The sequence below is a fragment of the Enhydra lutris genome, unplaced genomic scaffold (assembly GCF_002288905.1).
Source record: "Enhydra lutris kenyoni isolate GAN:26980312 unplaced genomic scaffold, ASM228890v2 scaffoldscaffold21, whole genome shotgun sequence".
In the NCBI taxonomy this organism is placed as follows: Eukaryota; Metazoa; Chordata; class Mammalia; order Carnivora; family Mustelidae; genus Enhydra; species Enhydra lutris.
In genome coordinates, this window is record NW_019154105.1 from 36,161,636 (window position 1) to 36,189,469 (window position 27,834).

The window sequence follows — 27,834 nt, forward strand, 5'->3', positions numbered from 1 at the left end:
CAATGGCAGTTTTAAATCCTTTCTAAGACAAGGTAGATCTTCCTTAAATAGAAAATAACCAATTGAACTATTTATTGGATACTTAACACATACCCAGCCTGGTGTGAGCTTCTCTGAGGGAATGATGCCAAGAAATATTAAGACATCATTCCACAAAGAGGTAGAAAAATAGGGAATAAATCAAGTTTTATCCCAGGCTCAGGAACACATTGGTGAGGCCTTGATCTTGAGCACAGTTTCCCAAGATTTTTTGTCCTGAAAGCCTCTTTCACAGTATTAAGCAATCTCTTGAACCCCTGAGGAATTTGAAAAATAATTTCATCATTTGTGTGTGATATACAAAAAAGTGTTGGCATATATTTTATTTTACATAAGCCTGCTTTGTTAAAAATTGTATTGAAAAGTTTATGTTAAATAAATTGAAAATACTCAGAAAATAAATTATGGATATTTAAGATGCTCCTATAACATGTGCATAAATATTAGCATTTTCCCATTTAATAGTGTAACATTATTCAAACTATTTTAATTACATAAGAAAAAGCATTTTATGACACGTTTTAAAATAGCACACTGTGTTTGGTTTTAGGACCATATGTATTAACGTGGTGTTTTCCAAGTCTGATACATCCCCCTCTTTGTGCACTTTGTGCAAAGTCATCACTTTAGGTGTAACGAAGATGAAATTTTTTGTTAAATGTTACATACTTATTTTAAGGGTATTTGACTGGCCTCATGTATTGCAGGAAAAAATTTCATTTCAAAATAAACATTTTAAAGAAAAACATTTTAGTAAATAATGGTACACGTGGCACTTGGATGTGCTAATAAACCAAAAACAAAACAAAACAAAACAAACCCAAAACCCCAAAACCAAACCCAGCCAAAAAACCCAACATGAAGCCATGTACAAAAAACCCGAACTTTGTTGTGGCATCAAAAATGGATAAAAATTGTTTACATTTGTTTGAATCCTTGAATTTTGCTTTTGAAAAAGTACAAGCTTTCAAAAAATACAGTTGGTGTTCGGTTCGTGACTAAGTAAGTCTCTGAGAGAAACCCTTGGGGGCAGCTCTTACAAGTGTTTCACCAACAACATGAGCTAGTGGGGCAGTCTTTATTCTCAACGTGTGAAAAGCCAAACTAGACATAAACTAATTTAGAGTTTATCTACACAACTTGCAGCTTTGGTGAAAATCTTGAGACGATTTTCTAAAATTGAGGGAACTTTATGTCCCTCATACTAATTCTCTTTCAAAATCCTTGATATTTATGCTTCATGTCTTCAGCCCAGTTGTCTAGTAGAGGTTCATATCAGTGCTTTTCAGGAGAGGAAAAGGAGAGGAATTTTGCCTGCCACTTGCTGGGGCCATTTGGCAATGTCTGGAGACAGTTTTGGTGTCATAAGCCTGGGGACAAGGGAGTTACTATTTTCTAGTGGAGAGAGGCCAAGGAGCATTCTACATTGCACAGAACACCCCACCACAGAAGAGAATTACTTGACCCGAAGTGTCAACAGTCCTGAGGTTGAGAAATCCTGACACTATGTAAACAGTACATGTCTACGAAAGATAAAAATTTAAAGCAATGAAGTCAAAACTATCATGGAAGCTATTTTGTGGCGTAATAAACGGAATGACTTCCCCTCTTACGAGCAAACTCATCTCCCTCAACTTCTGTGCATGTTTACTTAGGGGCTCTCAGATATTCCCTTTTGGGGGGGGACCTACAAATTTAAATTTTCATGCATATTGATTGGCTTAAAAATAGAAAGAAAACAGACATCTTAACTGCCTTTACTAATGTGAAAACTTGGGGCTTTGCTGATCTGAGGGATGAGAGCAAGGGGGCCATACAGGCTGGAATCCATCTCGAGGATTTTAAAAACTAAACTTGAAAGAGAGAAATCTTTCTTCTACAGAAGAGAGAAGGATGCCAACCCCCAAGAAGGAAAGGACATGAGAGAGCGAGATAAAGGGCTTCTGACAGTGTTCTCATTGCGGGGTCATTCGTCCTTTGATTTGGTTACTGAGCCAGGGAATCGTCCATTCTTGCTAAGCCAACTTGAATTGGCTCCTGTCCCTCCCAACCAAAAAATCCTGACAGTAGATCAACATGGGTAATATTTCAAGAATCAGCAATAATGCAACGAAGTATGAATTTTGAACTCGAGATTGGTTTTTCAATTGCAGGATTTGAGATAGAAATCCTACACTAGGGCTGCCTGGGTGGCTCAGTGGGTTAAGCCTCTACCTTCAGCTCAGGTCACGATCTCAGGGGTCCTGGGATCGAGTCCCTCATCGGGCTCTCTGCTAGGCAGGGAGCCTGCTTCCTCCTCTCTCTCTCTCTCTCTCTCTCTCTCTCTGCTTGCCCCTCTGCCTATTGTGATCTCTCTCTGTCAAATAAATAAAATCTTAAAAAAAAAAAAGAAATCCTACACTACTCATGCAACAAAAATATTACATACATTACAGCATGTATGTAATATTCTGTGCTCGGTGCTGGAAACACAAAGACAAAGAAGAGCCTCTCCTTTCCAGGAATTCTCAGGTTACTTGGGGAGACGGAAGACTAGCATATGGTATGAGTACTATGACAGAAGCGAGCCCGTCTTAATTATGGGACCCCTTAGGAGGGACACTAACCCCAACAAGTCAAGAACAACTTGGAGGTGGTGACTGCCTAAACGGAGTCTTGAAGGACATCAGATGGGTCAAGTAGGGAGTCCAAAGGGCATCCTCACAGGATAGAATGTTAGTAAAGGCTGAATGGGGGAGGAACAATGAGGTAAGACCAAGACACTGCCATTCACGCACTATAGTAGATAGCATGGGGTACAATGGGCTGGCATTAGTGATGGGCATGGGAGAGTGGCCAGGAAGGAGCCTGGAATAGAGGCCAGGGGTTGTGGGTTGAGTATCTTGGTGAAAAATCAGGACTTTAGTCCCAAAAGCTTTGGAGAGCCACTTAAATGGATTGTATGCAGGGCAGGATGTATGTTAGAAATAATCACTCTGTGCATAAAACATGGAGGATAATAATAGGCACCTGGCAAGGTTGTTGCCAAGATTACAGATATATTTAAAGCCATGATTACCACGCTTAGAGATCGCCAAGTCAACAAATGTACTCTCTCTGTTCCAAATACTCCTCAAAACCCAGAGTGGAGCATCTCTTAGTGGGTATGATTATGGCAGTTCTGTTTTTTGTTGTTTTTTTTTTTTGACCTGAAGCTTAGACTCACTGTAATGTAATCACCAAATCTGCAATAAAGTTGGGATTTAAAGTCCAGGTCAGTCTCAGAACTGACTAGGCCATTCAGGTTTTCTCCAAACCAGGACACTGCAGACTGAAATGGAGTTTTCAAGGTTATCCTGGAACTGGAAAGACCCCAAGAGCCACTATGAAATCTTTTATCAGTGTCTGAGGGGTGAGGAATAAAGTTGATGGAGTTTTTTTTTTTAAGATTTTATTTATTTATTTGACACACAGAGATCATAAGTAGGCAGACAGGAAGGCAGAGAGAGAGGGAGGGGGAAGCAGGCTTCCCACTAAGCAGAGAGCCCAATGCAGGGCTCGATCCCAGGACTCTGGGATCATGACCCACGCCAAAGGCAGCGGCTTTAACCCACTGAGCCACCCAGGCGCCCCAAGTTGATTTTTATATTAGGCTTTTTTTTTTTTAACTCAGTGAAATGTGTGAACTCAGACTCAAAACAAATCCTCAAGAATACTGCTTCTGGGTCACAAGTGGGAAAATAAGGAATAAATACCTGATTACGACATAAAATATCAAATTAATCTTTTCCATGTCAAAGGAAGAACAGAGAAGGAACAAGTTGGAAAGATGAGTTCACCTCGGGCTACCAAACCATTGCAGGATTTCTCTCTGGAGCTGTGTGTCACTGGGCTAAGAAGCACATTTCACTTTCTGGCTGATTTCAAGGGACCCCTTACACTCCTTATTTGAGCTAGTGATTTAGAAATTTTAAAGAGATAGGAGAAATTATTTGGAAAAGTCAATAATTAAAAAATGTAATGCCTCAATTTAAAACAATAAAATTTATTTCACTATTGGAGAGTCCAAATTTTGTGTTAAAGGCAGAGTCTGTCTTGAATTAGGGGACAATGAAAAACATCTGAAAATACAGCATTTTATATGCGAAGTTTGAAAGCAATGTCTATTGGTTAGTTACAACTTTTTCCTGTGTATTTTTTTTTATCCAATAGCCAGTTTTTAAGGCTTTAAATTAACCACTAAAATCTATTGTTCCTGAAAATTCCTATTGTTAACATTTTTCCAGGTAACAGAAAACTTCAACAATTGAGAACATTTTTCTTTATAAGAAGGTTAAATAAACATATATGAGCAAGTATGTGCCTATTTAACTTTAAAAAGATTATATAAAAGACCACCAACAGTAGCTTCCTTGAGGCTGAAATTGTCAGGAGGAGAGGAATAGAGGAATTGAACTTTTTCACTTTATACCCTCTGGTACAATCTGATGTTTCTCAATCTACACAAGCCTATAGCATATATGAATGCATACATTTTAATAATTTAAAGAACTAGATAAAAGGAACAGTTTTCTAACTTATATATGCACAATCTTCATAGTTAATAGCTCTACGTTTTCTCCCCTTTAAGGTCTTACTTGCCAAATTACAGTAAACCCTCACATCAATCATATGTTCTATAGACAACGCTAATCAGAGACGTAAATGACCTTGAAGTCATAATACAATTTGTTTATGGCAAAGGCAGATGCGACTGAACCATAGTACAACACCTATGTATAATAGCCCAGCAAGTTCAAAAAGAAAAGAAGGTGGGTAGGTATTTTTGTATGTGCAAATTTAGACCTTGGAGTAATTTTATGTTCCTATACATTTCTTCTATTTTTACACATTTCACATTTGATTATCAAAAATCAAATTACTCCTCCTAGCACATTATGAAACAGTGCTAATAAACTGTCTTCATTTTCAAAATGTGACAAGTGTCCAGAGTAATTTATTTTCCCCAAGGAAACTATTGGACTCAAGAAGTTAATTCTAGATATTAGCTTCAGTGTGAGGCGAAGTCACTTTAAAATCCCTGAAATATCGCTCTTTTAAAAACATTCTTAATAAAGACATTTGGTGTTTAATTATGTTGTCATCTATAAATTAATTCATGTAATCCCACTAAGCTTCAGTTTCCTTATCTTTAAAATGAGGATACTAATAGGACCTAGTTCACAAAGTTATTATGAGGATTAACTGTGATAATGCATACAGAATGCTTAATATTGTCTTTGGTACACAGTAAGCATCCAACCAATATTTGCTATTATTTTGCTTACATTTTCACTGTTTTAGTAACTTTAACATCTCACAACATTAACTCTAGCTTTTAAAACGAAGTGGAGAATATTCTTCCCAGTTTTTATATTACTAGTGTAATTTTACCTCCTAGAACAGTTAGCCTCATCTTTTCTGCCATGTAACACAGATAAAACCAACTGTGAAGTGCATTTTTCTCCATTCCTGTGTTTAATACGGATCAGTTAGTTAACATGTATTTAGCTTATTACTGCTAAGTATCACTAAGAATAACAAAACTAACAACAAAGGGTGACTGGAAAAGGTCAAGCTGTAAAAAATTTCTGAAATGGTTACACATTGTCAGAAAAGGGTTTCAGCAACTAGATTTCTAAAGTACTGGTTTTTCACCGAATGAAAGGAAACTCATATTCTCATACTCTAAGTCTACTTGTAGATTTTAAGAGTTAAAAAAATTTTTTTTTAATTTTGCAGGTCATTTTTATTTATTTATTTTTTTAAGATTTTTGTTTATTTGACAGACAAAGATCACAAGTAGGCAGAGAGGCAGGCAGAGAGAGAGTGGGAAGCAGGCTCTCCGCTGAACGGAGAGCCCGATGTGGGGCTTGATCCCAGGACCCTGAGATCATGACCTGAGCCCAAGGCAGAGGCTTTAACCCACTGAGCCACCCCGGCACCCCCAAGAGTTAAAAAAATTTTTAAAGCACAACCCTTAAGGACAATAATCGGCTTAACACATTACTAAGAGCTTAGATACATAAAGCTTGACCTTAAATGTGAAATTAGAGGCTAGAACTTGTGAGTTAGACTACCATGAGTTGAGTTGTTCTCAATAAAAAGAATTATTTAAACACAAGATACATTTCTTAGCATTTCTTTTTAACTCCTGCCCCTTACATTCGGAAGCTCTAACATGAAGCCAGCTTACAGGTGGTACGGTACCTTGATTAGGTTGTGTCCCACAGTGTAGACAGCTGCTAAGTTTCCCTTCTCTCCAGGAGCATGCATACCTGTCCCGTACCCATGCCAAGCGACTAGATACGGATTGTGAATTGTAATCCAGTATTTGACACGGTCCCCAAATGTCTGGAAACAGTAGGTGGCATAGTCATTGAAGATATCTGTTATGGTTTCATTTTTCCACCCCCCATATTTTTCTTGTAGCGCCAGAGGCAAATCCCAGTGGTATAAAGTAACTACAGGTTCAATGTTTCTCAGTACTAAAGCATCGAGAAGAGCATTGTAGTACTGGACACCTTTTGCATTGGCAACTGCCGCTATCCCATCAGGGAAAAGCCTTGGCCAGGAAATTGAAAACTGATAAAAAGAAACTCCAATAAAATCCAGGGCTGATAAATCTTTTTCCAGAAAGTTGTAACTGTCACTGGAACTATTCATGCTGTTGACATTTTTAAGGTGTGTTTGGATGAAATGATCCCATATAGAGGGTCCTTTTCCATCTGTCTTCCAATTCCCTTCCACTTGAAATGCTCCAGTCCCAATGCCCCAGAAAAAGTTTTTAGGAAAAGTGTCATAGAGAAACAGCTGACTTTCATTTACCAGGCTAAAATGAGGAGTTTTAGACCATACAGCGCTTCCGTCCCCAGACAATCCAGTAACAGCTCGTAGGAGAATAAATGCCGACAGGATGACAGATCTTTGCAGACCGCGGTTGCACATTGTTTTCCTGTAGTGTATGTTTCTTTCATGGGCGCTGCGGAAAATCCATTCATTCCCTGGAGATCCAGCCGCGCAGCCTGGCTTCGCTGGCTGCTCACTGCCCGCCTGTCTTATCAAACGCTTCAGTAAAAGCTTGTGATTGTAAAGCTCTGTCAATGATTAGCTTGAACTGTGAGCCTTGGGATGGGTCATGGAGAGCGACGTAATTTGCTCGTTTCCTCCTGCCTTACTCTGGGAAAAATGATATGAAAACGCATCACTGACAGTAGTTTGAATGCGTAACTAAAACAAAGATAAACGATGACTAAAAATGCCATATTCTCTTTGTAGCCTTTCATGTGACCCAAATCTTTTCTGAATGTTTTGAACACTATTGAATAAAGTGTATACCTTTCCGATGTTCGTGGTTTTTGAGTGGTAATTTTATTATTTCACGTTTCAGGAGAAGCGATACCAATAAGTAGCATTCCTACAGGCTGATAATCCAGAATGAGGAACTACAATAAGATATTACGCTTCTGCAGAAATTATAACACATCTAAGGATAATCTTATCAAATGCTACCTATCTTAAGAAAATTATAAAAATGTATTCAAAATTTGAGAGAAATGAATGAAGCAGTATATAGCAGTTTCTGAATGGAAACACTGAATACTTTCCTCATTTAATTTATACATTTAAATGCACTTTCAACCTAAATCCTCTAATCCCAAACTGGAGTTCAACAAAAATATTGTGAAAGTTCACTTGACAAATAAATAGGAAATAATTACAAAGAAGAAAAAAAAAAAAAAAAGAAAAAACCCTAAAAGGGGCATCTGGGTGGCTTAGTCATTATGGGTCTGCCTTCAGCTCAGCTCATGATCCCAGCGTCCTGGGATCGAGCCCTACATAGGGCTCCCAGCTCAAGCAGGAAGCCTGCTTCTTCCTCTCCCACCTACCCCGCCCCCCCCGCCCCCCGCCCCTGCCCCTGCCGCTTGTGTTCCCTCTCTTGCTGTCTCTTGTTCTCTGTCAATTCAATAAATGGATGGAATCTTTAAAAAAAGAAAAAACCCTGAAAAAGAAAATAGTGAAGGCACAGATTACCTTTAGATATGAAAACATGAAAAAAAAAAGCACAACTTAAACAGCATGATTTTGGAATAAGAATAAATAGAACGATAATACTGTCCAGAATCCATAGCCTCCAGATAACTTTCTAAAAATTTAGTCATTTAAATATTTGAAGTATCCCATAATAATGAATGGTAGAGTGTTTAACAGTTTTAGCTTCTGGACTCAGACTGCGTGGGTTTAAATATAGCTGTGTGACTGGGGACAAGTTACTTAACCTCTCTGCACCCCAGTTTCCAAGTTATGTAAGAAAAGGGATAATACTAGCATCTACAGCATGGATGATTGTGAGAATTAAGTGAATTAGTACATGGAAAGCACTTGGAAGAGACGCTGACCCATAATAAGGACTCAACGAGCATTCTTATTTCTATGAGAAAAGGAAGGATTATTCAGAAAGTGACGCTAAGATTCAGCGTGAAAGATGCTATATTCTGGCTCCCGCCCACACCTTGAACTTCATTCCTCTTCAGTTAGCTACATGTAGAACGCGTCCCATCAGCCATAACAAACCACGTTGCATTCGCTGGACATACGTGGAGGGCTCACGTCTTCTGTCTTGATATGTGATTCTTTGCCAGGATGTGTGCCCCCTTCCTCTAGCTCATGTCCATGGTACCTGCTCTAGCAAGACTCTCCGGTTCCCTAGTTTGTTTTGAATTACTTATTTATTTAACTGAAACTTGTGTAAATTACGTATATATTTATCTACTTATGTAAGTGAAGTTTTATATTATTTATTTCTTAAATGAAATCTAAATAAAATCTATTTAAATTACTTATTTCAAAGTATTTAAATCACTTGCTTGTTTATTTAAACACATTACTTCTTGATTAATCCTCTTGTGAAACATCTGCACGATCGCTGTAGGTAAAGTCACTGCAGAGTCTTCGCTCCGTCTGCGTCTGATCCCAGCTCACTTTGACCGGCACCAACGTTGGCCTTTGCAGCGCCCCTAACTCTCCGTTTTGTTCTGGCATTGCTTTCACTGTTTCCTTGACGTCTGTTTCTTCTCATACCTGCCAAGTCTGTATCTGGGTTCATTTTTGAAGGCGTGATCCAGAAAGTCATAAATCAGACTAAAGCCAGTTGTCTTCCCTTCACCTAATAGGCTCTGGATCCAAATACAAAGGTGACATCTGGTGTCGTTTTGTACTTTTTGGCTAGTTTTCCTCTGAATTTCTGTCTTAGGTACTGTTGGTTTCCCTGGGGCTGAAGTAGTCAGTTGGTCATGAACTTCCTGGTCTGGATGATAACCACGTCGCTCATGATGGTGGTTGATCCTCAGGCAGCCAGAGAGGAACTAAGACAGTTGGATTTGATATAGATGTGTCTCCCTGACCCATGTTCCCGGGGCAGCCCAGACTTCCTCTCTCAGGACACTTCTCACACAATAAATTTATCTGTAACCCCTGTTTGACTTACAGTTCTCTCTTGGTCTCTCTTTTCTAAAAACAAGGGCCATGACTGGTCCCTAGAGAATATCTGGGGCCTCCTAGTCACTAAAGTTGAATGAATGTGCCTGTAGAATGTATACCACTATCACCGCATTTATCACATAATCCTGGAATTGTTTTTCTACTCCACCGGCCTGGAAGAATGTCTCCTATCTGAAATTTTATCATCACTTATCTGAGTAAATGCTTAATCATTAAATGAACGAATGGAGTTGATGCAATTAATTCACTATTTATAAAATATTTTTCCAGATTTGCTGAGATATAATTGACATGTAACATTGTATTAGCTTAAATGCACAGTGTAATGATTTGATATATGTATATATGGTGAGCGGATGACTAAAAATAAAATTTTTATTTTTTTATCTTTATTTATTTATTTTTTTTTAGATTTTATTTATTTATTTGACAGAGAGAGACATAGTAAAAGAGGGAACACAGGCAGGGGGAGTGGGAGAGGGAGAAGCAGGCTTCCCGCCGAGCAGGGATCCTGATGAGGGGCTCCATCCCAGGACCCTGGGATCATGATCTGAGCTGAAGGCAGACACTTAACGAGTGAGCCACCCAGGTGTCCCTAAAAATAAAATTTTTAAATGTGATAATTTACCCCTAGCAGATACATTTAATTAAAAATATATATAGTTACCTAAAGCTAGGAGAAAAATGGAAGCAAATATTAAATTACATAAATATATATTTTACGTATAATAGTTTATATATATACTATATATAGTTTTTATATATATAGTTTATATATATAGTTTAAAAACTATAAATACATAGTTTATATAATGATATTTATTTACTTATATATGAGTTCATATAAATAATTTAACTATAATTAAAATATATGAAAAAATTGAAAGGCAAATAACAAACTTGGAAAATATTACAGCAAATCTAGAAGGCAAATGGCCAACTTTTTATTATATAAGTAACTCAGACAAATCAATAAGAAAAACACTCTAAATTAAAGAAATGGCAAAACAACATGCACAAAAAATATGCAACAGAGGAAGCACAACTGTCTAGTTAAAGGAAAAAATTTAAATAACCAGCAATCAAAAACACATATAAAAATAACTCTTGGGGGGTGCCTGGGTGGCTCAGTGGGTTAAGCCTCTGCCTTCAGCTCAGGTCATGATCTCAGAGTCCTGGGATTGAGCCCCGCATCGGGCTCTCTGCTCAGCAGGGAGCCTGCTTCCTCCTCTCTCTCTGCCTGCCTCTCTGCCTGCTTGTGATCTCTCTCTGTCAGCTAAATAAATAAAATCTTTAAAAAAAAAAAATAACTCTAGGAGTGCCTAGCTGGCTCAGTTGGTAGAACATGTAACTCTTGATCTTGGATTTGTAGGTTTGATCCCCACTTTGGGTAGAGAGATTACTTAAAAATAAAATCTTAAAAAAAAAAAAAACCAAACTCCAAATATTTTCTCTTGTTAAATTTGCAAGAATAAAAGTAAGTGATGAAAACTGCTGTTAATGAGATTGTAACACATTGCTGGTTAGAACATGAATCTGTAAAACACTTAAGGAAAGCAATTTTCTAATATATAATTAACCTTAGATTTTTTCATGTCTTAATTCAGTAATATTAGAAATTTATCATAGCAAATTATTCTAAATACATAAAATGCTATAGGTGCAAATATAGCAGTATTATTTATGATGGTAAAAATGTTTATTTATTTATTTATTTATAATGACTATTTTTAAAGATTTTATTTATTTATTTGACAAAGAGAGAGTGACACAAGCAGGGGGAGCAGCAGGCAGAGGGAGAGGTGGAAGGAGGCTCCCCGCTGATTAGAGACCTTGACATGGGACTCCATCCCAGGATCCTGGGATCATGACTTGAGCCAAAAGCAGATGATTAACCAACTGAGCCACTGAGGTGCCCCCAAATTTGAAATGATTTAAAGATTCATTTATGGGAAATAATTATGTAAGGCATGGAATAAAGCATTATAGAGTCATTAACGTTTTCTTTTTTAAAAAATATCTATTTACCTATTTTACAGAAAGAAGGAGAGAGAGAGGGAGAGAGACAGAATGAGCAGACAGAGGGAAAGGGAGAAAAATCATCAAGCAGGCTCCTCGCTGAGTGTGGTGCCCAATGGGGGCTAAATCCCAGGACCTTGACATTATGACCCGAGTCAGATGCTTAAATGACTGAGCCACCCAGGCGCCCCATCCTAAACATTTGAATGTTACTAAATAGTCTTTGAAAATGTAGGGATGCCTGGGTGACTCAGTCTATTCAGTATCTGACTCTTGATTTTGGCTCAGGTTATGATCTCAGGTTGTGAGATCAAGCCCTGTGTTGGACTCCACACTCAGCATGAAGTCTGCTTCTCTCTTCCTCTCTCTCTTCCTCTGCACCTCTCCCCTTTTATGCTCTCTCTCTCTTTCAAACAAATAAATAAATCTTAAAAAAAAATGTTTAGGATAAAAAACGAACTGGGGGCAACTGGGTGGCTCAATTGGTGTGGAGCCCTGTGTCGACCTCCAGGCTCCACCAGAAGTCTACTTGTCCTCCACCCTCCTCTTCTCCATCCCTCTCTGCCTCTCTGCACATACCTGTATGCTGTCCCCCCTCTGTCTCTCTCTGTCAAATAAATAAATAAATAAATAAATAAAGTCTTTAAAAAAGAAAAAAACTAACTGAAAAAGAAGTCCAGGTGACAAATTGAATAGTCAGTATGATTGTAATTATGTAATAAAAGCAATAACTAATATATAGAATTGTAAGAAAATACCCACACTTTGCTATACTGTGTTTGGATTGTGAACAAATAGGTTATAGTTATTCTCCTTCTTTTGTACATTTAATTTAATTTAATTTTTTTAAAAGATTTTATTTATTTATTTGAGAGAGAGGCAGTGAGAGAGAGCATGAGCGAGGAGAAGGTTAGAGGGAGAAGCAGACTCCCCGTGGAGCTGGGAGCCCGATGCGGGACTCAATCCCGGGACTCTGGGATCATGACCTGAGCCGAAAGCGGTCGTCCAACCAACTGAGCCACCCAAGTGTCCCTTAATTAAAAATTTTCTTAACTCATTTTTTTTTTTTTTTAGGTAAGCTTTATGCCCAATGTGGGACTTGAACTCATGACCCAGAGATTAAGAGTCACATGATCTACCAACTAACCCAGACTGGTGCTCCTAACTAATTAATTATTTATTTATATTTTCAATTTTTTTTTCAAAGATTTATTTATTTGAGAGAGAGAGAGGGGAGAGGAAGTGAGAATATGTGAGTGGGGGGAGGGGCAGAGGAAGAGAATCTTCAAGCAGACTCCCCATTGAGCATGGAGCCTGATACAGGGCTTGATTTCAGGACCCACAAGATCATGACCTGAGTTGAAACTCAGGTGGATAATAAGAGGTGGATGCTTAAATGACTGAGTCGTCCAGGTGTCCCAATTTTTTATTTTATTTTATTTTTTAAAGATTTTATTTTATTTTGTTTTATTTATTTATTTGACAGAGAGAGAGAGAGAGATCACAAATAGGCAGAGAGGTAGGCAGAAAGAGAGGGGGAAGCAGGCTCCCCGCTGAGCAGAGATCCTGATGTGGGGCTCAATCCTAGGACCCTGAGATCATGACCAACCCACTGAGCCACTCAGGTGCCCCTCAATTTTTTATTTTTGATAGAAAAAGAACATAAAAGGAAAAATTAGCCAATGTTAGAAATAAAAGTTCATTTCCTGCAAAGATTAGGAAAAAGGCAAGGGGGTCTACTCTAACTACTTCTATTCAACATCATGCTAGAAGTCCTAGCTAATGCAATAAGACAAGAAAGGGAACAGGTCTATTCTTACCACTTCTACTCAATATCATACTAGAAGTTCTAGCTAAGGCAATAAGACAAGAAAGGGAACTAAGAAGTATAAAAATTGGGGAGTAAAAAATAAAAGTCTGTTCATAGGTGATAATGATTGACTATATGGAAAATCCCAAAACCTCAATAAAAGAAATCCTGGAAATAAGAAGCAACTCTAGCAAGGTTGCAGGATATAGGTTAATACACACACACACACGCACACACACACACAGAGACACACACACACAATATATACTTGAAATATTTTACTTTATTTTTTTAAAAGTTTTAATTTTAATTCCAGTTAGTTAACATACAGTGTTATGTTAGTTTCAGGTATACAATACAGTGATTGAACAGTTCCATACATCACTCTGTGCTTCTCACAAATGCACTCTTTTTTTTTTTTTTAAAGATTGTATTTATTTACTTATTTGAGAGAGAGAAAGAGAGAGAGTTGGGGGGAGGAGCAGTGGGAGAGGGACAAGCAGACTCTGCACTGAGTGTGGAGCCCGATGAAGGGCTCAATCCCACAACTCCGAGATCATGACCTGAGCCAAAATCAAGAGTTGGATGCCTTTCCCCGCCCATAAAAGAGTTGGATACCCAACAGACTGAGCCACTCAGATAACCCACAATGCATTCCTTAAACCCCATCACCTATTTAACCCATCCCCCCACCTCCCTTCTAGTAACCATTAGATTGTTCTCTATAATCGAGTAGAGGTTAATATATAAAAGACAATTATTTTCTTATTTATCAGAAATGAACAATTGGAATTGAAATTAAAAAGACAATACCATTTGCATTAGCGCAAAAAATACTTAGGTTTAAATTTAACAAAATATGTACAAGATCTATATGAGGAAAACTACAAAACTCTAATGAAAGACATGAAAGAAAATCTAAATAAATGGGGAGATATTCCATGTACATGGATAAGAAAATCAAATGTTATTAAGGCATGAGTTCTCTGTAATTTGATCTATAGATTCAATGCAATCTCAATAAAAATCAGCCAGTTGTTGTGTGGATACTGATGAAATGATTCTAAAGTTTACATGGAAAGTCACAAGACCCAGAACAGTCAATACAATATTAAAGGACTGATAATTCAAGGACTGATGCTGCTTGACCTCAAGACTTTAAAGCTACAGTAATCAAGACAGTGTAGTATTGACAAGAGAACAGACTCATTGGGGGCACCTGGGCGGCTCAGTTGGTTAAGCATCTGCTTTCAGCTCAGGTCATGATTCCAGGGTCCTGGGTTTGAGCCCTGCATCAGGCTCCTTGCTCAGCAGGGAGACTGGCTCCCCACTCTGCCCCTCACCCCACTCTAGTGCTCTCAAATAAATAAATGAAATCTAAAAAAAAAAAAAAAAAGACACATTGAACAACAGAACAGATTAGATATCCAAGAAATACACCCACATAAGTAGAGTCATTTGATCCTTGACAACAGAGCAAAGACAGTTCAAGGAAGAAAGAATAGCCTTTCCAACAAATGGTGCTGGAACAACTGGACATTCACATGCAAAAAAAAAAAAAAAGTGAATATAGACACAGACTATACACACTGCACAAAAATTAACTCAAAGTGAATCATAGACCTAAACTCATAGTAGATCATAAAATGCAAGACTATAAAACTCCAGGAGATAGCAGAGAAGAAAATCTAGGAGACTTTGGGTTTGGTGATGACTTCTTAGATATAAAACCAAAAACACAACCCAAAATAGAAAAGAAAATGATAAGTTGGACTTCATTAAGGAAAAAATTCTGCTTTGCAAAAAACACAGTTAAGAGAATGAAAAGATAAGCCACAGACTAGGAGAAAATCCTTGCAAAACAGATACATATCAGATAAAGGACTGATACCCAAAATGTATAAGAACACTGAAAACTCAACAACAACAACAACAACAAAATGACTAGAAAAATAGTCAAAAGATCTGAACAAACCCCTTGGCAAAGAAGATATTAATCATATAAAAAGATACACCACATCATATATCCTTAGAGATTTGCAAATTAAAACAACATGAGATACAATTACTTACCTATTAGAATGACCAACAACCAAAACACTGACCACACCAAATGCTGGCAAGAATGTGGAACAGCAAGAACTCTTATTTATTGTTGCTGGGAATGCAAAATGCTGCACACATTTTGGAAGACAAGTTGGAAGTTTCTTACAAAACTACGTATAAATTTCTTACAAAGCATGCTCTTATCACACCATCCAACAATTACAACCTTCATATTTCCCCAAATGAGTTAAAAACTTGTGTGCTTACAAAATATGAACATGAATGCTTATAGCACCTTTTTTTTTTTTAAAAGATTTTATTTATTTATTTGACAGACAGAGATCACAAGTAGGCAGTGAGACAGGCAGAGAGAGAGAGAGAGGAGGAAGCAGGCTCCCTGCTGAGCAGAGAGCCGGATGTGGGGCTCGATCCCAGGACACTGGGACCATGACCTGAGCCGAAGGCAGAGGCTTTAAACCACTGAGCCACCCAGGTGCCCCTGCTTATAGCACCTTTATTCATAATTGTCAAAACTTAGAATTAACCAACATGTCTTTTAATAGGTGGATGGATAAACAACAACTTGATACACCCATACAATGAAATATTATTTAGCAATAAAAAGAAATGATCAAGCCAGGAAAAGACATGGAGAAGACTTAAATTCATATTATTAAATGAAAGAAACAATCTATAAAGTCTACATACTGTATGATTACAATTATATGATCATCTGGAAACAGTAAAAGGGAAACTGTAAAACGATCACTGGTTGCCTGGGAATAGGTTGAGGGAGGAACAAACAGATGGAATACAGGGCATTTTTAGGGCAGCGAAGCTATTATTCTGTAGGCTACTGTAGTGGTGGATCCATTTATCAAAACCCATAGAATATGCAACACAAAGAGTAAACCTTAATGTACACTATGAGCTTTAGTTAATAATATTGGCTTATCAGTTGTAACAAATGTACCACACCGATGCAAGATGTTAAAAATAGGGGAAGCTGGGGCTGGGAGAAGGACTGAAGAGGCATATGGGAAGTCTGTAACTAAAATTTTTTTTAAAAGTTTTTATGTATTTATTTGTCAGAAAGAGAGAGGGAGAGAGGAGAGAGCACAGTGCGGGAGAGGCAGGCAGAGGGAGAAGCAGGCTCCTGCCAACCAAGGAGCCCAGTGTAGGACTTGATCCTAGGATCCCAGCATTGTGACCTGAACTGAAAGCAGACACTTAACCCACTGAGCCACCCAGGAGTCCCTGTAACTATAATTTCTCAAGACAAAGTCCATTAATTAAAAAAAAATGTTACTGACAAAGGCTGTTTTTTCTTTTTAAAAATAATTTTATGTATTTATGTATTTATTTATTTGAGAGAGAGAGAGTGAATGAAGGGAGAGGCAGAGGGGAGGGAAAGAGAGACTCTCAAGCAGATTCCCCACTGAGTGTGGAGCCAGATGTAGGGCTCAATCTCATGACCATGAAATCATGACCTGAGCCAAAACCAAGAGTCAGACACTTAACTGATTGAGTCATCCAGGCAATCTTTCTTATTCTTCTTTTAAGGTTTATTTATTTACTTTAGAGAGAAATACCAAGTGGAAGGAGAGGCATGGAGCCCAGCCTGGGGCTGGATCCCAAGACCCTTAGTTCATGACCTGAGCTGAAATCAGGAGTCAGACATTTAACCCACTGAGCCATTTAAATGTTTCAAGGCTAAATTTTTTCTTAATTATGTTCCATGCCCAGCATGGAGCCCAGTTCAGGGCTTGAATTCACAACCCTGAGGTCAAGACTTGAGCTGAGACCAAGAGTTGGAAGCTTAACTGACTGAGCCACCCAGTCGCCTTGACAAAGGCTAAGTTTTGAAATGTATAATGAATATTTGTTTGCTAGTGGCCAATGACTGATCATTAAACTATTTCAGATTTCATATGAGAAAACAAAGGAATTGGATCATTGTCAGGGGAAGTTCATTAGCGGGTTGAATCAGAACACATATAGGTAAAAATACCATAGCTTCACATCCATTAGGACGGCTACTATGCAAAAAAGAAAGACACCAGAAAATAACAAGTATTGGAGAATATGTAGGGAAATTGGAGCCTTTGTGTATTGCTGGTCAGAATGTAAAATGGTGTAGATATTGTGGAAGATAGTATGGCAATTCCTCAAAAAATTAAGTATTGAATTACCATATGATCTAGCAATTCTACTTCTGGGTATATTCTCCAAAGAACTGAAAGCAGGAACTCCAAGATATTTGTACACCCATCCATGTTCATGGTAGCATGATTCATAATGTCCAAAAGGTAGCGACAGTCTAAATGTTATTCAACAGATAAATGGATAAACGAAATGTGTGTGTGGGGGGTGTGTATAGTGGAATATTACTCAGCCTTTAAAAGGAATTAAATTCTGACACATGCTATAACATGGAGAAACTTTGAAGACTGTATGAAATGATCCAGACACAAAAGACAAGTATTATATGATTTTTAATTTTATTTGTTTATATATTTTTTTAAAGATTTTACTTATTTATTTGACAGAGATCACAAGTAGGCAGAGAGGCAGGCAGAGAGAGGAGGAAGCAGGCTCCCCGCCTCCCAGAGAGCCCGACTCGGTCTCGATCCCAGGAGCCTGGGATCATGACCTGAGCTGAAGGCAGAAACTTTAACCCACTGAACCACCCAGGTGCCCCCCCCATATGATATTTTAAAAAGATTTTATTTATTTATTCATGAGAGATAGAGGCAGAAGGAGAAGCAGGCTCCCCACTGAGCAGGGAGCCTGATGCGGGACTCAATCCCAGGTCCCCGACATTATGACTTGAGCTGAAGGTAGACCCTTAATTGACTGAGCCACCCAGGCTCCAGAACAAGTATTACATGATTATACTTCTACGAGGTACCTGAAATTGTCAAATTCATATAGACACAGAAAACAGAATGGTGGTTGCCAGGGCCTGGGGAGCAGGGTGAATGAGGATTTACCATTTAACTGATACAGAGTTTCAGTTCAGGAGGAGGAAAGGGTTCTGGGGGTGGGTATTGTGGGTTGCACAACAAGGTGAATGTAGTCAATGCCACTGAAGTCTACAGCTAAAGATGGCTCAATGGTAAATTTTATGGGATGTATATTTTACACAGTAAAAACATGCTTTTTGAAAGAATGAATGAGGAAAAATATGAAGAAACCTTTATGATAATGACTTAATACTGAAGCTTAAAGAATTCTCAGATGTTTATGAAACTAGGTCGTGAATTTATGAAGCAGTTATGATTTAATGAATCAGAATGGGGGCTTCATTTTTCCTGAAAAATTATCAAATATTTATTGACTATTTTACTTAGAAAAGGGCCCGTATTGAGTTCTAGGAGAGAATATATATGTTCTTGCCTCCGAAAAGAATTTATAGCTTAGGGGCGCCTGGGTGTCTCAGTGGGTTAAAGCCTCTGCCTCCGGCTCAGGTCATGATCCCAGGGTCCTGGGATCAAGCCCCACATTGGGCTCTCTGCTCAGCTGGGAGCCTGCTTCCCCCTCTCTCTCTTTGCCTGCCTCTCTGCCTGCTTGTGATCTCTGTCTGTGAAATAAATAAAATCTTAAAAAAAATTTATAGCTTAGCCAAGAAGAAATGTAATAAAAACCATAAAATGTCCATGAAAAAAAATTGTACCTACCAAGTACCAAGTGAGTGGGACAGATATATGCTCTCTAGGAATTCTGTACCCAAAACATCTCTTCATAACACTTCATACAGATGACAGAAGTTTATAGCAGGAAAGGTCCTTAGAAATCATCTATTTAGAGCTTTATTTTACAGATAAGGGTTTCAAGACTAGTGGAGTAGAGGCCAGAATTCATCATTCCTTTATTCATTTCACAGATCTTTATTGAGCATCTCCTGTGGATCAAGCCCTTTGTTGGAGGTTGGGATTTAAAACTGAAGATGTTGGTGAGAAAGTGGAGAACAGGGAACCCTCTTGTACTATTGGTGGTAATGTACACTGGTGTGGTCATTGTGGAAAGAGTATGAAGTTTCCTCAAGAAATTAAAAGTATAAACACCATATGATCCAATAATTTCACCACTGGATATTTACCTCCCAAAAAACAAAAACACCAATTTGAAAAGATATATGCACCCCTGTGTTTATTGCAGCATTATTTACAATAGCCAAGACATGAATGCAACCCAGGTATCCATCCATAGGTGAGTGGCTAAAGATGTGAGATATATACATACGCACACACACAAACACACACACACATATACACATATAAATAAATATTTATGCATATATATGCAATGGGCTATTACTCAGGTATAGGTAAGGATGAGATCTTGCCATTTGCAACAATGTGGATAGATGTGAGGTTATTATGCTAAGTCAAAGAAGGCAGAGAGAGACAAATACCACATGATTTCACTTAGAAGTGGAATCTAAAAAACAAAACAAATGAATAAACCACCCAAAAGCAGAAATAGTCCCATAAATACAGAGAACAAATTCAAGGTTGCCAGAGAGTGCGAGGTTAGGATCTAGGGAAAATGAGTGAAGGGAAGGGGGAGATACGGACTTTCAGTTATGGAATGAATAAGTCATAGGGATAAAAGTACAGCAGAGGGAATACAGTCAGTGCACTAGGATAGGGATAAAAGTACAGCAGAGGGAATACAGTCAGTGCACTAGGCTGGTGACAGAAGGTTGCTACACTTGTATTGAGCAGAACGTAATGTAGATGTTTGTTGATTTCTATGTTGCACACCTGACACTACTCTAACTACTGTGTGTCAACTATACCTCAATTAAAAAATAGAAACAGATGGGTGAACAAGTGAATTGAATATGTTACAGTATTTACAAATTTTATAGAAAAACATAGGAAGTCTATATAAGCCAGTGGGATGCGTGCACGTGTGCACACACGTGTATGTGTAGGTGAAAGGTGGCGTAGAGGTGCCCGAAAACTCTAAAAAAAATCCTAAGAAATGAAGAATGATGCAATGTTAGCCAGAAGAAAAGAGAGAAAGAGGAAGGGAGCCTATCCCATGTATATGGAGTAGCATATTGGAAGTCCCAGAGATGCAAAAGTTTGACAAGTGGTTCAGGACACCCAGGTCTTAAGAGTTAGTAGGAAATGGCAAGAAATGACTTGCAGAGATTGGCAGAAGGCAGATCATAAAGGACTTCGTGAATCATGTTACTGGAATTTAAGCTTTATCTTGAAAAAGATAGGCAACCATTGAAAGTATTTTAAGCAAGTATATAAGTCAGCATACCACTGTACAAATAGACACCAAAATATGAAATCGAGGCCCAAATAGAAGGTTGTATGTCACACATTTGTCTGAAGAAGGAGTGCCCAGGTTTTCAATGGCTCATCTCAGTGATTCAGAGACCAGGGTGCTTATGGCTATAGTACTGCTACCCTTGAAGGCCCCACAGGAGTCTTACCCCCTGTACTCAGCAGGTAGAAGAGGAAATCTTCTGAAAAGCTTTGCCTGAAAGTAGCATACATAATTTCTGATTACATTCTACTGGAAAACACTAGTCATGGGGCCACCTCTAGATGCAAGGTGGGCAACATGAATCCCTTGCCTGGGCAATCTCTCTATATTCTATAGTTAATGCATGGAAGGGGGGCATAAAGTTTTGTGTTTAGCTGGTGTTCTCTATCACAACAGAGTGACACGATTAGGTCTGCATTTTAGGAGAATCACTCTGGCAATGAGTGCAGGAAGTAGGTACTATTGGAAGTGGGGAGCATGGTTAAGTGGCTCTTCTGTTAATCTGAATGAAAAATGACGTGGCTTGAACAAAGGTAGCAGCATTGCAGATGGAGAGAAACAGACAAGGTCAGGAACTAACTGAAAGAAATATCACCTGGCCTCAATAACCAACTGAATGTTGAAGATTGAGTTTAGGAGAGGAAAGAGTCAATGGTGACCCAGTTTTCTGACTTAGGCAACTGGGTGAAATTGAGAACACAGTGGACTTTGAAAAGAAGATGGTAAGGGCACCGGGTAGCTCTGGCCAAGCATCTGACTTTTGATCTCAGCTTAAGTCTTGATCTCAGGGTTGTGAGTTCAAGATCCAGGTTGGCCTTGGTGCTGGGCATGGAGCCTGCTTAAAAAAAAAAAGATGGTATTCTAAATATGTTAAAACTTTGAGTTTGAGGTATTAAGTATCCAATGTGCAGGTAGGTATTTGAGACTATTGTTTGAAAAGAGATCGTTTCTGAAAATATAATGTGGACATTATTGGTATATAGACAATCGTTGAAGCTCTGAAAATAAATGGAGATGAACCATTGTAGTAAAAGGTAAAAATGTAATTTTTCTCAAGTCTTTAAAAACATTTTTTATTATATAAAAATATATAACATAAAATTTACCATTTTAACATTTTCTTAAGATTTTATTTATTTATTTGACAGACAGAGATCACAAGCAGGCAGAGAGGCAGGTGGAGAGAGAGGGGGAAGTAGGCTCCCCACTGAGCAGAGAGCCCGATGCGGGGATCAATCCCAGGACCCTGGGATCATGACCTGAGGCTAAGGCAGAGGTTATAACCCACTGAGCCACCCAAGTGCCCCTTAAAATTTTTTTAAAAGTGAGCTCTACACCCAATGAATGAGTGGTTTGAACTCACGACCCCCAGATGAAGAGTCACATGCTCTACCAACTGCATCAGCCAGGTGCCCCCCATTTTAACAATTTTATATATACAGTTTAGTGACATTAAGAACATTCACAGTGTTGTGCAACCACTATTACCCCCCATCTCCAGAACTCTTTCAACTTCCCAAACTGAAGCTCTGCATCCATTAAATGATAACTCCCCATTTTCCCTTCCTTTAAACTCTGGCATCCACCAATCTACTATGTCTATATGAAACTGACTATACCAAGTTCCTCACAGAAGTATAATCATGTAATACTTGTATTTTGTGTCTGGTTTATTTCACTTACCATTATGTCTTCAAGTTTCATCCATGTTGTGGCAGGTGTCAGAATTTAATTCCTTTTTAGGGCTGAATACTATTTCATTGTATGGATATACCGCATTTGTCGATTCATTTATCTGTTGATGATCATTTGGATTGCTTCTACCTTTCGACTATTGTGAATAATGCTGCCATGAACACGAGTGTCTATGTATCTGTTAGGGTTCCTGCTTCCAATTCTTTGGACTATATACCCAGAAGTGGAATTGTTGGATCATATGGTGCTTCTATATTTAATTTTTGAAGAATCGCCATACAGTTTCCCATAGTCTCCATTTTTGTTGTGCATCAGAATCACTTCTTGAGCTTTAAAAAAATACCACATACTCAGTCTCCACCTCTGGAGACTGATTAGTAGATCTGAGTAGACACCTAACTTTCATTTCTTTTATTTTTTTAAAGATTTTATTTATTTACTTGACAGAGAGAGAGACAGCAAGAGAGGGGAACACAAGCAGGTGAAGTGCAAGAGGGAAAAGCGGGCTTCCAGCTAAGCAGGGAGCCCAATGTGGGGCTCAATCCCAAGACCCTGGGATCATGACCTGAGCCGAAGGCAGATGCTTAACAACTGAGCCACCCAGGCACCCCAGTGACTTCCGTTTCTTTTTAGAATTCATATTTTAAAAATACTAGAAACAAATTGTTAAGAGGACTTGTTTAAAGATTTTATTTATTTATTTGACACAAAGAGGGATACAGAGAGAGAGAGAGATAAAGAGCACAAACAAGGGGAGCAGGATAGGGAAAAGCAGGCTCCTGGCTGAGCTGGGAGCCTGATGTGGGACTCGATCCCAGGACCCTGGGATTCTGACCTGAGCCAAAGGCTGATGTCTAACTGAGTCACTCAGGTGTCCCTAAGAGGTGGATTTTATTTTTTATTTTATTTTATTTTTTTAAAGATATTACTTCACAGAGAGAGAGAGAGAGAGAGAGAGAGAGATCACAAGCAGGCAGAGAGGCAAGCAGAAGGAGAGGCGGAAGCAGGCTCCCCGCTGAGCAGAGAGCCCCATTCGGGGCTCGATCCCAGGACCCTGAGATCGTGATCTGAGCCGAAGGCAGAGGCTTAACCCACTGAGCCACCCAGGCGCCCCAAGAGATGGATTTTAAAAAATATATTTATTTACTTTAAAAATTCAAGTACAATTAGTATACAGTGTTATATTAGTTTCAGGTGTACAATATAATGATTTAACAATTCTAGGGGCACCTGGCTAAGTCAGATGATAGAGCATGTAGCCTTTGATCTCAGGGTTGTGGGTTTGAGCCCCACATTGAGTGTAGATATAACTGAAAAATAAAATTTATTTAAAAATCCCAAAACAAAGCAGAATAATTCTATACTTAGCATTCATCATGACAATTGTCCTCTTAATCTCCTTCACCTATTTCACCCATTCTCCCACCCACGTCCCCTCTGGTAACCACCAGTTTGTTCTCTATATCTAAGAGTCTGTTTTTAATTTGTCTCTTTTCTCCTTTGTTCATTTGTTTTGTTTCTTAAATTCCACATATAAGTGAAATTGTATGGCATTTGTCATTCTCTGACTTATTTCACTTAGCATTATGCCTTCTAGATTCATTCTTGTTGTTGCAAATGGCAAGATTTCATTCTTTTTTTAATTTTTAAAAGTCATTCTTTTTTATGACTGAGTAGTATTCCATTGTGTGTGTGTGTGCATATGTGTATATATATATATACCATATCTTCTTTACCCATTCATCTATTGGTGGACACTTGGACTGCTTCCGTACTTTGGTTATTGTAAATAATGCTGCAATAAACCTAGGGGTATATGTATTTTTTTAAGTTAGTGTTTTTGTGTTCTTTAGTAAATACCCAGTAGTGGAATTACTGTATCATGTGGTAGTTCTGCTTTTAAGTTTCTGAGGAAACATCATGCTGTTTTCCACAGTGGCTTCATCAGTATACATTCCCACCAATAGTGCATGAGTGTTCCTTTTTCTCCACATCCTCGTGAACACTGGATTTTTGTGTTTTTGATTTTAGTCATTCTGACAGGTGTGAAGCAATATCTCGCTGTGGGTTTTTATTTACACTAACCTGATGATGAGTGATGTTGAGCGTCTTTTCATGTGTCTGTTGGCCATTTGGGTATCTTCTCTGGAAAATGTCTTTCATGTCTTCTGTCCATTTTAATTGGATTATTTGTATTTTTAGTGATGAGTAATCTAAGTTCTTTATATATTTTGAATATTATTAAGAGGTTGCTTTAAAAGAATAAAAATAAAAGAACATGGAGCAAAATGTTGAGGTCTCACCAGTTAACATTTAGAGTGTATCCTTACACATGCACCTCCCCCCACATGCCACACACATTTTTTATACTTTTAAAAAATATAAACATGATCACAAACCACACACAGTGTTCCAGAACATGCTTTATTCTCTTAATAATTTATTATGAAGATATCTCACTGTCAAAACAATGTGGATGGAACTAGAGGGTATTATGCTAAGCGAAATAAGTCAATCAGAGAAAGACAATTATTGTATGATCTCTCTGATATGAGGAATTTGAGAGGGAGGGCGGGGGGTTATGGGGGGAAGGGAGGGAAATATGAAACAAGATGGGACCAGAGAGGGAGACAAACTATAAGAGACTCTTAATCTCAGGAAACAAACTGAGGGTTGCTCGGGGGTGGGGGGTAGGGATAGGGTGGCTGGGTTATGGACACTGGGAAGGGTATGTGCTATGGTGAGTGTTGTGTATTGTGTTAGACTGATGATTCACAGATTTGTACCCCTGAAGCAAATAATACATTATATGTTAATAAAATAAAAATATTTAAAAAATAAGACAGAAAGAAAAAAAAAAGACCTCTCACTGTCAGTATACATATATCTAGCTCAATCTTTTGCAATAGATGCATAATATTCCATGGCATCAGTGCACCATATTTTATTTATTTAACCATTTACCTACTGGCAAACACTTAAGCTTTTCCATTTTTTTCTATAATAAACAAGTGGAATTGGAGAAACAAGGCAGAGGATCATAGAGGAAGAGAGGAAAAAATGAAACAAGAAGAAACCAGAGAAGAAAACAAACCATAAGAGACTCTTTTTTTTTTTTAAGATTTTATTTATTTTTATTTATTTGTCAGAGAGAGCGCACAAGCAGGGGGAGCAGCAGACAGAGGGACAAGCATGCTCCTCACTAAGCAGGGAGCTTGATGCAGGACTTGATCCCAGGACCCTGGGATCATGATCTGAACAAAAAGCAGACACTTAACCAACTGAGCCACCCAGGTGTCCCACCATAACAGGCTCTTAATCTCAGGAAACAAACTGAGGGTTTCTAGAGTGGAGGGCGGGTGGGAGGGTTGGGGTGGCTGGGTGATGGACACTGGGAAGGGTATGTGTTGTGGTGAGCATTATGTATTGTGTAAGACTGAAGAATCATAGACCTGCACCCCTGAAACAAATAATATATAAACATTAATAGTAAAAAAATAAAATTATAAAGATATTCTTTTATATTTTCTTTTTAGGACTTTATTTTGTTTTCCATGTGTGGTCTTTTTAAAATTAATTTTTCTATTTATTAAGGTATTTATTCCCCCAAGTCCCCTTTCCCTCTTTCAACTTTTTCATTGTTCTAGAATTTGTGCATTTCTGTATTTATACTTTGCATAATATTCAGGTGTTGCTATCTTTCAATTAATTAATTTTAGACTATTGATTTGCTATTATGGTAGATAAAGATTTAGGTTTCTTATATTATCATTTCATGTTGGTAAGAAAATTTACGTTTTTGGTGAAATTGATATTTAGGGTTTACATTATCTTTATATAAAGATTATTCATTGCTGAGTATTGTGGTACATTATGATTATGTTCTCTTGCTTTTGGGGAAGCACATTCTCCAGCAATTTCCTGAAAAAAGTTACATAGGGAATACATTTTGGAGGGAGGGGAAATTAAAGGCCTTTTCCATCACACATTTGTTTGGTTGCTTGGCTGGGTTTAGAATTCTAGGTTGGGGGTCAATTTCACGTAAACTGTTGAAGGGAGACAGAGATGGTAGAAGCTGATGCCCCACCTCCAGCATCACAAGTTTGAACTGGACTGGCTCCAGGTTCATCAGTGTGGGAGGCTGTGACATTGGCAGTGGTAGAAACAGCAACGCCAGCAGTTACAGTTTCCAAGTGTGACCCTAAAGCTTAAAGTCTAGTGATGGTGTCTGGCTTCATTTCTTCAACTCCTGCCCTTCCAACACATTAAGTACCAAATTAATTCCCTGTGAAAACAACAACAACAAAACCCTTTTCTGAAAGAAATACCCAGAAGGATTTCTGTTTCCTAAACTGAAGTCCAACACACACAAATATTAGTCATTGTGATTATGTCGGTAAATACTCCAGACACAGCTGTTCTCTATTTTGAATTGCTAATTATCTGGAACTTAAATCTGCTTTATGTTGTTTCTGCTGACCTTTCATTCATGGTGCTGGGGCTTAGTCATCTTTGATTGTGAATAGAAACTTCGAAGTGATGAGGGATGATCCACATGGCTATCAGGGAGGAGCACTCTGGGCCCATAATGAGTAGTGAGTGAAAAGTCCTTGAAACAGAATCAGGTCTGGTACCTTTCAGAAATAATGAAGAGCTGTGACCACAGTGGAACGATTGTGTGTAGGAGGCAGTAATTACAGAGAGTGTAATGGGACCAGATGGTGCAGGGGAATGGGGAGGAATTTGTTTTATACTCTTTTCTTAAAAAAAGATTTTACTTATTTGAGAGAGAGAGATCATGAATGGGTGGGGGGAGGGGAAGAGGGAGGAGCAGATTCCCAGCTGAGCAAGCAGCCCAACATGGGACTTGATCCCAGGACTCCAGGATCATGACCTGAGCCAAATGCAGATGCTTAACTCACTGAGCCACCCAGGCGCCCTTGTGTTATACTCTTACCAAGAAGAGGAACACTGTAAAGTTTTCAGCTGAGAGTGACATGATCTAACCACAGGTGAAAAGACTCACTGTGGATACTGTGTTCAGACTGTCCTGTAGGTGGAACAGAAGCAGAATCATAGTGATCAGTCAAGAGATGCTAACAGGGGAGACATGATGGTAGCTTGGTAGTGGTATGGTAGTGGTAGATGTAATGAGATTTGTTGGGTTCTGGTTGATTTTAAAGATAGAGCCAATAAAATCTGCTGATGGTTTGAATGTGTGTGGTAGTGAGGGGAGGACTTGAAGGGGAGGAGAGATAGAAAGTGAGAGAGCAAGAGAGCAAGCAATCGAGAGTTGAAGATTACTTCAAAATTTTTGACCTGAGTAAATAGAAGGATGGAGGTGCTATCAGTTGAGATGCAGGTTTGTGACAGAGGGTCAAGAATTTAGTTTTGGACATACTAACTTTCATATA

At 38.4% G+C, this 27,834-nt stretch overlaps 1 protein-coding gene across 1 annotated transcript in view; it reads right to left on the reverse strand.

Moving 5' to 3' along the window:
• LOC111149282 (klotho beta) overlaps positions 1-7,020 on the reverse strand; it is a 32,961-nt gene extending 25,941 nt beyond the window's left edge. The window contains exon 1 of the mRNA XM_022506264.1: positions 6,268-7,020. Coding sequence (XP_022361972.1) covers positions 6,268-7,005 — 738 coding nt within the window. The 5' untranslated portion in view covers positions 7,006-7,020. The remainder of the gene's footprint in view (positions 1-6,267) is intronic.
• Positions 7,021-27,834: the final 20,814 nt, after the last annotated feature.